The sequence below is a fragment of the Oncorhynchus mykiss genome, chromosome 5 (assembly GCF_013265735.2).
Source record: "Oncorhynchus mykiss isolate Arlee chromosome 5, USDA_OmykA_1.1, whole genome shotgun sequence".
Lineage (NCBI taxonomy): Eukaryota > Metazoa > Chordata > Actinopteri > Salmoniformes > Salmonidae > Oncorhynchus > Oncorhynchus mykiss.
In genome coordinates this window covers 18,048,363-18,060,871 of record NC_048569.1, presented here as the reverse complement: position 1 = coordinate 18,060,871, position 12,509 = coordinate 18,048,363, and the positions used below count along the sequence as shown (strand labels likewise).

The following is a 12,509-nucleotide window of genomic DNA, read 5'->3' as shown; positions in this document are numbered from 1 at the left end:
ATTTAAGCATACACTCTAAGGCAGGACTTGACAGATTAGAGAGAAATATTTGTCATATCCCCCTAAATCAGATGAGCATTTTGCAACTTTGACCAGTGAAGGGGAACCTCTGACCGCCTCAAACAAATGCGTAATTCCAGATTATTCAAGCAGAAATGACACACTTCAAATGGCGAGATGAACAGATTTTGCAGCACAAAGGAAACACTTAAAAAATAGCAAGCTAGGTCAATGCATGTTTTTAATTTGATCTGAATGGTACCATATACATTTATACATACTGTACCTTTCCCACTCCATTTTAGAATGAAATTAGCAACATAACATTTAACAAATCAAAGATTAAATAAACGCCTACCACACTTCTGCCTGGTTCTATTTCCTTGATAAATTTAATAATGAAACATTTCATTTGATACATGTAGTTCAAGGAAAATATGCCATTATTGTTCTAAAGAACCTGTGGACTTGGAAAAATAACTTTGCATGAACCAACTTTTAGCATTTGACCAAACTGTGATCTCTAGTCTCACAGCAGTGTAACCGGTGTGAGTGTAGCCCAATCTATTATTCAACATTTTGTATTAAAAGGGATTAAACAAACACTGCAAAATGTCATGGTAACTTTAATTCAACATGATTCAGGTTTTTAGCACTGACACAGGTAAAAACACAGGTCCCCAAGGCTTCAACGATTTTGATGCATAGGCCTACATGGGGCCTTTTGGAAATATCAATATTCTACCCACATTTTTAGTCCGTAGCCTGTATCTAATTTAGAGGTGGAGTTATTTTAGTGTAATTCATTTAACCAATTCACCCATTAATTTAAGTTAAAATACAAAAATATGTTTTAATAGGTCTTTCACTAGAATAAATAATTGTTTTCTGAATAGCATCGTTCACCCATACCTTTACAATTAAATCTGTCACATGTGGAGAAAAAAAAAACATTGATCTGAAGAAACTGCTCATGCGCGAGAAACATCAAAACAAGCTCAAAGCCAGCTGTCAAATCGTTGCAACACCGGCGAACATTACACAATGTGTTACTAGGTAAGATATCATTATGTATTATTGTGACTCACCTTACTACGGTTTCATTTGTGCTTGTAATCAGTACGTTAGTTTGCTTGTAAGGGATTCTGATGGGTCTGTTAGCTAGCTAACCATGCTAGCTAGCTAACACTAAGACCGAAGTACTTCAGACTTGGTTAGCTAGTTAGCTCTCGTTCACCCAAGAGGGCATACCTTGGGCTAGTTAACAATAACGTTAGCTAGACAGTTGGGGTTCGTAAGTCGGACAGAATTTGGTTGAAGGTTCAAGAATTAGCTAGCTAGCTCTTTTAAAACGAGCAAGTTGCATAGACAATGCTAGTCTCAACTGACGCTGAATACAAGCCTTCGAACTTGTTTGTGCACGCATGTTGTTATTTAGGAATGATCATTGTCTGTTAACTTACAACCCCACTCTCTCCTGTTGGATTTATGCATAACATCACTAACGTTACCCATTTTTTTTTATTTGAATTGTTGACACTTATTGTTTAAAAGGTATATACACAGCACACAGACAGTAGTAATTCATGATTGTTGTGGTATTAAATATTTATTTTTTTTACAAAAGAGATCAGCTTTACATGCTTAAATTGATGACATAGGCACACAGTAACTTGTATTAACGTTACAACATTCTGATATTGCTTTTGTATCCATTCAAGGCTTTTAGACGCATCTTCTATTGGAGACCGGATGTGGTGATCAAAGCGTTTTATTTACCAGATAGATCAAATCCACCCAGCGCAGAGTTGACCCTCTGACTCACTGTGTCACTGCCTCGGTCATGGACACCGGTTCAGTAGCAGGTAGGACCAGTTCGGTCTCCGAAGAGATGGAGGGGATATGTGTGATGCCAGATATGAGCAACATCAAGTCGGAACACCCAGGTGGGAGTGTGGACGACACAGGTGCACAGAACGTGGCCATGGGGATCAAGTTCATCCTGCCCAACCGCTTTGATATGAACGTGTGCTCAAGGTTCGTCAAGTCGCTCAATGAGGAGGACAGCAAAAACATCCAGGACCAGGTCAATTCCGACTTGGAGGTGGCGTCTGTTTTATTTAAAGGTACCAACTGACTACCAAGTGTTGATGCACTCTTTATTTGTATTACAATGTGATTTCCATATTTGACCCCAGAAAATCAGGAGATATTTTGCTCCTCAATTGAGCTGAGCTGATGGTTGATGCTATATCTCTTTTGCCTCTTTCAGCCGAGTGTAATATTCAGACGTCGCCCTCACCAGGGATACAAGTGCGTCATGTTTACACCCCATCCACCACCAAACACTTCTCCCCCATCAAACAGTCGACAACACTCACCAACAAGCACCGTGGAAACGAGGTGTCCTCCACTCCTCTTCTGGTCCACTGTAAGTACCTGAGCTCATCCTAAACTAAAAAAGTTTGTCACATGTCACTTACCCTCTTAAACATAGACTACAACCTAAAATGTACTCGACTCTAACATTGAATTATGGCTGCTTGACCTCTGACATGTGACTTATGCCTTCTTTCCAGCCCTGTCCATTCACCAGCTGGCAGCACAGGGAGAAATGGTGTTCTTGGCCAGCAGGATTGAACAAGGTGGCAATGTCCCTCATGGTGGAGTTGTATTTATATCTGTTTGTTAATGGTATATTGATGTTGGGTTCGTTACAACCATGAACAGTCACATAATTAACAGTTGGTAAGATAAGAATAACATTTACTCAAATGTCTATAAAGGGCTTCACAGGTTGACTAGAAATATGTGAAACATGTTACTGACCGCTTTGATGTTTGTATCGCTGTAGAGACGGTGATTAACCTGCAGGATGAGGAAGGCTTCACCCCCCTGATGTGGGCCGCAGCACACGGACAGATAGCTGTCGTAGAGTTCCTGCTCCAGAACGTAAGAACAACAACATGTTGAGACATGCACTATACACTACCGTTCAAAGGTTTGGGGTCACTTAGAAATGTCCTTGTTTTTGAAAGAAAAGCACTTTTTTTCTTTCCATTAAAATAACATAAAATTGATCAGAAATACAGTGTAGATATTGTTAATGTTGTAAATGACTATTGTAGCTGGAAATTGCTTTTTTTTAATGGAATTTCTACATCGGTGTACAGAGGCCCATTATCAGCAATCATCCTGTGTTCCAATGGCATGTTGTGTTAACTAATGAAATGTTATAATTTTAAAAGGCTAATTGATCATTAGAAAACCAAAGAGGACAAGTACATTCGTGTCTAGTTTGAGAATCGGACGCCTCACAAGTCCTCAACTGGCAGCTTCATTAAATTGTACCTGCAAAACACCAGTCTCAACGTCAACAGTGAAGAGGTGACTCCTGGATGCTGGCCTTCTAGGCAGAGTTGCAAAGAACAGCTCTAGTTCACCCAAGAGCAGGCCTATCTTGGGCTAGCTAACAATAACGTTAGCTAGACAGTTGAGTTTCATCTTTATTATTTCCTTAGACGTATTAGCTAACTATCAGTAATCGTAAGTCTGACAGGGATGCTGGCCTTCTAGGCAGAGTTGCAAAGAAAAAGCCCAATCTGACTGGCCAATAAAAAGAGAAGATTAAGATGGGCAAAAGAACAAACACTGGACAGAGGAACTCTGCCTAGAAAGCCAGCATCCCGGAGTCGCCTCTTCACTGACGTTGAGACTGGTGTTTTGCGGGTACTATTTAATGAAGCTACTCCCTTCACAGAAAAGCGCAAATTGGCCTTAACCAGAATAGAAAGAGGAGTGGGAGGCTCTGGTGCACAACTGAGCAAGAGGACAAGTACATTAGTGTCTAGTTTGAGAAACCAATGCCTCACAAGTCCTCAACTGGCAGCTTCATTAAATGGAACCTGCAAAACACCAGTCTCTGTTTCTGGACATTTTGAGCCTGTAATTGAACTCACAAATGCTGATGCTCCAGGTACTCAACTAGCCTAAAGGACAGTTTTATTGAATCTTCAATCAGAAACAACAGTTTTAAGCTGTGCTAACATAATTGCAAAAGGGTTTTCTAATGATCAATTAGCCTTTTAAAATGATAAACATGGATTAGATAACACAACATGCCATTGGAACACAGGAGTGATGGTTGCTGATAATGGGCCTCTGTACGCCCATGTAGATATTCCATAAAAATATCTGCCGTTTCCAGCTGCAATTGTCATTTACAACATTAACAATATATACACTGTATTTCTGATCAATTTGATGTTATTTTAATGGACAAAAAAATAGCTTTTCTTTCAAAAACAAGGACATTTCTAAGTGACCTCCAACTTTTGAAGTGGTGTATATACAGTGGTGTATATACAAAAGTATGTGGACACCCCTTCAAATGAGTGGATTTGGCTATTTCAGCCACACCCGTTGCTGACAGGTGTATAAAATGGAGCACACAGCCATGCAATCTCCATTGACAACATTGGCAGTAGAATTACCTTACTGAACAGCTCAGTGACATTCACTAGAGCTGCCCTGGTCAACTAAGTGCTGTTATTGTGAAGTGGAAAGTCTAGGAGTAACAACTGATCAGCCGCAAAGTGGTAGACCACACAAGCTCACAGAGTGGGACCGCCTAGTGCTGAAGCACGTAAAAATTGTTTATCCTCGTTTGCAACACTCACTACCGAGTTCCAAACTGCCTCTGGAAGCAACGTCAGCACAAGAACTGTTCGTCGGGAGCTTCATGAAATGGGTTTCCATGGCTGAGCAGCCACACAAGCCTAAGATCACCATGCACAATGGCAAGTGTCGGATGGAGTGGTGTAAAGCTTGCCACCATTGGACTCTGGCGCAGTCATCTGGCAGTCCGATGGACGAATCTTGGTTTGGCGAATGCCAGGAGAATGCATAGTGCCAACTGTAAAGTTTGGTGGAGGAGAACTAATGGTCTGTGGCTGTTTTTCATGGTTCGGGCTTGGCCCCTTAGTTCCAGTGAAGGGAAATTGTAACGCTACAGCATACAATGACATTCTAGACGATTCTGTGCTTCCAACTTTGTGGCAACAGTTTGGGGAAGGCCCTTTACTGTTTCAGCATGACAATCCCCCAGTACCAAAAGCGAGGTCCATACAGAAATAGTTTGTCAAGATTGGTGTGGAAGAACTTGACTGGCCTGCACAGAGTCATAACCTCAACCCCATCAAACACCTTTGGGATGGATTGGAACGTTGACTGCGAGCCAGACCTAGTACCCCAACATCAGTGCCTGACCTCACTAATGCTTGTGGTGAATGGAAGCAAGTCTGCTGCAATGTTCCAACTTCTAGTGGAAAGCCTCTTCGCGGCTGTTATAGCTGCGAAGAGGGGACCAACTCCATATTAATGCCTATGATTTTGGAATGAAATTTTGGGCAAGCAGGTGTCCACATACTTTTGGTGATGTAGTGTAACAACCCAGCAATTGACTATTTCAGAGATATGCAGCATACAGTCAGATACTGTTACCTAAAATGTACATAAGACAGGAAAACACCACAAATAACATTAACATACTGTATACCGTATGTATTGTTGAATCCGTTTAGCCCAGATGCTTTTCTCACCAATGGTCTCTTCCATGTCCTCTTCCTTTAGGGAGCGGACCCCAACCTGTTGGCTAAAGGCAGAGAGAGCGCTCTGTCTCTGGCCTGCAGCAAGGGATACACAGACATCGTGAAGATGCTCATCGACTGTGGGGTGGATGTCAATGAATATGACTGGGTAGGAATGTTACATCAGGATTTTCATCTGTATTCTTGTGTATGGCTTAATTGTAATGTACAGTATGTCAAACCAATCATAGAGCAACATTTGTTCCTGTTGAAGATTTTACTCTTACGGTTTCAGAATGGAGGGGTTCCCGTTCTCTACGCTGTCCATGGAAACCATTTGCGTTGTGTGGAAATTCTCCTAGGTAAGAACTGCCTGACTGAGGGGCTGGAGCATGTACAGTAAGAAACGAACCCCAGACTGACCTTCCATTCAGCAGACATACTGTACTAACCAACCGCATTGGTGGCAACTGTCACTTTCTAGATGATGATTCTATGACTTTTATTAACTGAGACAATATGTTGTGTTAAAAGCTTGGTCTGCACTGATTTTGATGAGATATGTTGCTTATATTTAGGCTGTGTTGATCCAGGCAGGTCTGTAATCTGACATCTTCCATCCTTTCCTGTCACAGAAAGTGGCGCCGACCCCACCATTGAGTCTGACTCTGGCTTCAACGCTATGGATATGGCTGTGGCAATGGGCCATAGGAATGGTATACAAATATGCATCTCATACAGATCATATTTAGGCTATATACTTCTCATCATGAAGAACAAGTTCAAATATCATGACTAAAGAGGTCTTGTAGTCTAGCCATACATACATAAAGTGGAAATATAGCATTTATTTATTTGTGTTATGCCCGGTCTACTTTCATGAAGATATTGTGCAGCGAGATTACTATCTTGGAATATGTTTAAAGAAATACAAGGGTATTTGGTGAGTTCCTTCTAGTCCGTGTATAACAGGAATCCCCCCCCCCCCCCCCCCCCCCCCCTTCCACATCCCCTCTTCCACAATCAGATTTCTGTGTTTTGATACAATTATGCAAATGAAGCCATCTTAGCAGGATCTCCTCTGATTCTAACAGTCTGGTCCACTGGTTCCACTAGGATCAGAAGTAAACTTTTTTTTATAGTGCTGTGTATGCCAAGGATAAACATGTAATCTGTTATGGTATCAGATCCCACTTTACAAACCATGCTCAAAATAAGCCCAGTAGCTGTTAAGATTTCATGACTTGGATGTTTGTCCTATGGTATGAACAGTATGAACGTTTAAAATGCTGGTATTTTGGCACTGTAATTCAATGATATTTTCTCAGTTTGAGGATAGCTTTAACTAACTAGCATTCCTATTTACATTTAATGAACCCTACCAGATACTTGCCTTTTTTGTTTGCTCAATACTCACCAAACTTTCAGACATTTGCTTTTAATTTTTTCTAACTTCTAAAACCTCAATCTTTGCATGATATCTCTGTGCAGTAGTAGGCTATGGCTGAAACATGTCTCTCTTCTCTGACCAGTTCAACAGGTGATGGAGGCCCACCTACTGAAGCTGCTGATGGGGATCAGAGAGTAACCCTTTAACCTGGGGCACAAGAGGGACTGCCTGTGAAGGGAAATACAGTGGACACCATAAAGAAATAAGGCTGAGGATGAATGTGGATCATGTTGAGACTTCTCTGTTAGGGTGAAGTACAGGTGTGAATGGTTTTGATGAAGCATGTTAGTATTTATGGAGACATGCAACTCAAATGTGTCAGTTTCAGGCCACCGTTCTGGGTAGATGCCCTTTTCTTTGAGTTTAGTTTGTTATGATGTAAATAAGTTTTGAGCCAAATGCTAATGTAAAAGTAGTGCTTAAACCCTGCTCTAATCATGCATTAATATCAATGGAAGATTTTTGTGAAAGTTAAAGTGCACAATTTTCATTTGAGAATTTTGCTCCTCAAGTAACGGGTAAACACTATAAAGTTGGGATGAAATTAAGTAGGTCAAATGGATTGCTTTGGGAAAAATGTGTGGATGCTTCTGTAGGTAGAATGTTTGAATTTGTTTTTTTTTATGACTGACTTACATTGGAGGAAATGAGTTGTTTTCAAGTAAAAAAGAAACCGCACACTGCTCTTGATAGTATCACTGATATTTAATAAGCTTACGTATCGGCCTCACGGCCCTAGTCAGAGCTTTTGTTATTTTATTTTAAATTAGCACCCTTATGTAGACCTAGCCCCACCCACATCCGTTCCACACATCAAAATGGGTTGGAGGCGAAGGAAAAACAAATAAATGCTACCAAATATAACAATGTGCATTTCATCAATATTACATCTTAAACACGTCTGTAAAACCACAATGAGGACATAGCAAGTTTTCATTAATCATTGGGTACATCGTAGGAAAAACATCAATCTTAAATAGGCACATAATTCATGTTCAAATTCATAACATACATAGGCATTTCATCATTAAGTCCTTTAGGAAATAATGTCTGGAAGGTGAAAATCCAAAAACATTCTCTTTTACTCAGAGTATTATTAATATCACCTTCCCTGTCTGATATCTTAACTTTCTCTATGCCACAAAATCTAAAGGTAGAAAGGTAATTAAAGTGTACTGCGACTGGATAATGCCTGTCGTTTCTACTGATTGAACTTCTATGTTCACTAATTCTCTGTTTGAGAGAGCGGGAAGTTTTACGACATAGCAGAGCCCACGTGGACATTTAATAATGTAAATAACATGGGTGGTGGAACACATAATAATGTCATTTATTTGGAACTGTTTTCCTGTGTGTGGGTGGCAGAAATATTCACACTTCATCATATTGTTGCACTGTGCGCATCCTCTGCAATCAAAATGGTAAAAAAGAAACAGCTTAACAAGCGCACTTTCTCAAGCCAAAATGTTGCTAGGACTGTCTGGGAGTAATCTACGTGGGGAGGGGGAAACAAGACGTTATTGGCAGAGAGGTTTGGAACTACTTCTTATTCCATTAATGGATTTACTGCCTGGTGATGTCATAGGCAGGCAAAAACTCCATCCCACCAAAACAGGCTGAAATTTCAGGTAGTCTTTTCAAACAACTCTTACACTACAATTGCAGAATTTTCACAGTATTATTCCAACCTCAATGTGGAAAGATATATTAAACACATGAAAATAGTAATGCATCATAGCTACAATAAAGACTACAGTAAGAAGATGGGCAGATACTGGTTCTCCGATAAAATCCTTGATACCACTTGGCTACCTAAACTCATGCGCAGAAACACGTTATTGGGTTGTGCCTCGCGCAAGTGCATGCCGTCAAGTCAAAGGCTCTCAAATAAAATTGTATTGGTCACATGCACATAATGCTTGTGTTCATAGCTCCAGTGCAGTAGTATCTAACAAAACAAAGTTGCTTTGGAGCTAGCAGAGCTGCCATGTCTGTCGTCATCTCCTTGTTTTTTACGAAAATGAAAACATGTCAGTTTGTCACTTTTTTAAAATTTATTATTTTACCTTTATTTAACTAGGCAAGTCAGTTAAGAACACATTCTTATTTTCAATGACGGCCAAGGAACAGTGGGTTAACTGCCTGTTCAGGGGCAGAACGACAGATTTGTACATTGTCAGCTCGGGGATTTGAACTTGCAACCTTCCGGTTACTAGTCCGACGCTCTTACCACTAGGCCTGAACGTACTTTGGTGCGAAAATTGCAAATCAATCCCAGTACTTTACCGAGGATGGGGTAATAACATGTTCAAATACTTTAAACAATGTCTCGATTCTAGGTTGTGCCTTTAAATTGTGAAAATTAACGAAGGAAGAATTTGTGATTTCTCTCATTGACTTCTCAAACCCCTGCCTTGTCAAGCGTTCCCGGAAGTCTCGTGATGTTGCACCTCGGTTTATAAACTCAATGTACTAGATAGGGGATAACACACTATTACATTTCATAACATTTAAACTATTACCTGCACTCCAGATCGTCCAATCAGTCAATATATGTTATGGGCATATTTGTCTAGAACACATTAATCTGTTTATATCAAGACAAAGTATATATTACGCTTAGATGTGCTCAATCTAAACTGCACCAAATTATTCAATTTAATTTCCCCTTCAAATACCATCTCGGGTCGTTGTTGGCATACCAACGTAATCTGCACTCACTCTGGACAGAGACAACTGTAAACTGAACTCTTGAGATACTCTTAAATGTGTTTAGGCGATTATACAGCAAGCAAGTTACATAACATGCAGATTTTGACTTACAGTTGAAGTGGGAAGTTTACATACACTTAGGGGGAGTCATTAAAACTCGTTTATCAACCATTCCACAAATTTCTTGTTAACAAACTATAGTTTTGGCAAGTCGGTTGGGACATCTACTTTGCGCATGACACAAGTAATTTTTCCAATAATTGTTTACAGAGATTATTTCACTATATAATAATTCACTATAATTCACTGTATCAGAATTCCAGTGGGTCAAAAGTTTACATACACTAAGTTAACTGTGCCTTTAAACAGCTTGTAAAATTCCAGAAAATGTCATGGCTTTAGAAGATTCTGATTCTGACACCATTTGAGTCAATTGGAGGTGTATTTCAAGGCCTACCTTCAAACTAAGTGCCTCTTTGCTTGACATCATGGGAAATCAAGACCTTAGAAAAAAATTGGAGACCTCCACAAGTCTGGTTCATCCTTGGGAGCAATTTCCAAACACCTGTAGGTATCACGTTCATCTGTACAAACAATAAGTACGCAAGTATAAACACCATGGTACCACGCAGCCGTCATGCCGCTCAGGAAGGAGACCTGTTCTGTCTCCTAGAGATGAACGTACTTTGGTGTGAAAAGTGCAAATCAATCCCAGAACAGCAAAGGACCTTGTGAAGATGCTGGAGGAAACCGGTACAAAAGTATCTATATCCACAGTAAAACGAGTCCTATATTGACATAAACTGAAAGGCCGCTCAGCAAGGAAGAAGCCACTGCTCCAAAACCGCCATAAAAAGCCGGACTACGGTTTGCAACTCTACATGGGGACAAAGATCATACTTTTTGTCCTCTGGTCTGATGAAAGAAAAATAGAACTGTTTGGCCATAATGACCATTGACCATATGTTTGGAGGAAAAGGGGGAGGCTTGCAAGCCGAAGAACACCATCCCAAACGTGAAGCACGGGGGTGGCAGCATCATGTTGTGGGGGTGCTTTGCTGCAGGAGGGACTGGTGCACTTCACAAAATAGATGGCATCATGGGTGAGGAAAATGATGTGGATATATTGAAGCAACATCTTAAGACATCAGTCATAAAGTCAAAGCTTGGTCGTAAATGGGTCTTCCAAATGGACAATGACCCCAAGCATACTTCCAAAATTGGAAGCATACAACAAAGTCAATGTATTGGAGTGGCCATCACAAAGCCCTGACCTCAATCCTATAGAACATTTGTGGACAGAACTGAAAAAGCATGTGCGAGCAAGGAGGCCTACCAACCTGATTCAGTTACACCAGCTCTGTCAGGAGGAATGGGCCAAAATTCACCCAACTTATTGTGGGAAGCTTGTGGAAGGCTACCTGAAACGTTTGACCCAAGTTAAACAATTTAAAGGCAATGCTACCAAATACTAATTGAGTGTATGTAAACTTCTGACCCACTGGGAATGTGATGAAATAAATAAAAGCTGAAATAAATCATTCTCTCTACTATTATTTTGACATTTCACATTCTTAAAATAAAGTGGTGATCCTAACTGACCTAAGACAGGGCATTTTTACTAGGATTAAATGTCAAGAATTGTGAAAATTTGAGTTTAAATGTATTTGGCTAAGGTGTATGTAAACTTCCGACTTCAACTGTAGGTATTATAGTGTGTAGATACATTAGCTAGGTTTTGTAGTCGACTTGAATTGCAATGGATTTCCATAAAGACTTTGTTGCTACCAATATTATAACGACAAATTGAAACATTTCACAAAAAATATTGTTTTCACAGTGGTATCTAACACTATTATAGGAATTAGTGGCTTGGTTTATCCATTTTACCAAGTGTAATGCACAGATGCAAGTCATTTGGACAGTTGACAAAGGGCCTTTTGAAGGTAGACTACATGGTCAAACGTGGACACCTGCTTGTCGAACATCTCATTTGAAAAGCATGGGCATTAATATGGAGTTGGTCCCCCCTTTGCTGGTCTAAAAGCCTTCAACAATACATGTACTGTATACAGTATGTTAATGTTATTTATGGTGTTTTCCTGTCTTATGTACTATGTGCACTTTAGGTAACAGTAGCTGACTGTTTGCTGCATATCTCTGAAATAAAGTAATTTGCTGGGTTGTTAGACTACATGACCAAAAGTATGTGGACACCTGCTAGCTGAAAATCTCATTCCAAAATCATGGGCATTAATATGGAGTTGGTCCCCCCTTTGCTTCTATAACAGCCTCCACTCTTCTGGGAAGGCTTTCCACTAGATGTTGGAACATTGCTGCAAAGACTTGCTTCCATTCAGCCACGAGCATCAGTGAGGTCAGGCACTGATGTCGGGCGAGTAGGCCTGGCTCGCAGTCAGCGTTCCAATTCATCCCAAAAGGTGTTTGATGGGGTTGAGGTCAGGGCTCTTGTCTTTATGTTATAGCGATAACATTTATCTTCAATGGAACTAAGGAGCCCAAAACATGAAAAACTGCACCAGACCATTATTCCTCCTCAAACTACACAGTTGGCACTAAGCATTCAGGCAGGTAGCGTTCTCCTGGCATCCCCCAAATACAGATTTGTCCGTCAGACTGCCAGTTGGTAAAACTCGATTCATCATTCCAGAGAACGCGTTTCCACTGTTCGAGTCCAATGACGGCGAGCTTTACACCAATCCAGCTGACGCTTGGCATTGCACATGGTGATCTTAGGC

The 12,509-nt window shown here is 40.4% G+C and overlaps 1 protein-coding gene across 4 annotated transcripts; it reads left to right on the top strand.

Moving 5' to 3' along the window:
• The first annotated feature begins 901 nt into the window (after positions 1–901).
• Positions 902–7,902, top strand: ankra2 (ankyrin repeat, family A (RFXANK-like), 2). Of its 4 annotated transcripts, none has more exons than XM_036976984.1 (9): positions 902–1,056; positions 1,722–2,126; positions 2,273–2,431; positions 2,580–2,645; positions 2,855–2,952; positions 5,632–5,757; positions 5,884–5,950; positions 6,224–6,304; positions 7,121–7,902. In XM_036976984.1, exons 2-9 carry the CDS (start codon positions 1,844–1,846, stop codon positions 7,174–7,176), a joined length of 936 nt encoding a protein of 311 aa, XP_036832879.1. In that variant the 5' UTR covers positions 902–1,056; positions 1,722–1,843; the 3' UTR covers positions 7,177–7,902. The 4 variants fall into 4 exon arrangements, with proteins under 4 accessions (XP_036832879.1, XP_036832876.1, XP_036832878.1 ...); XM_036976981.1 differs by having other exon boundaries at positions 2,580–2,663; XM_036976983.1 differs by having other exon boundaries at positions 929–1,056; positions 1,783–2,126; positions 2,580–2,663.
• The last annotated feature ends 4,607 nt before the right edge of the window (positions 7,903–12,509 follow it).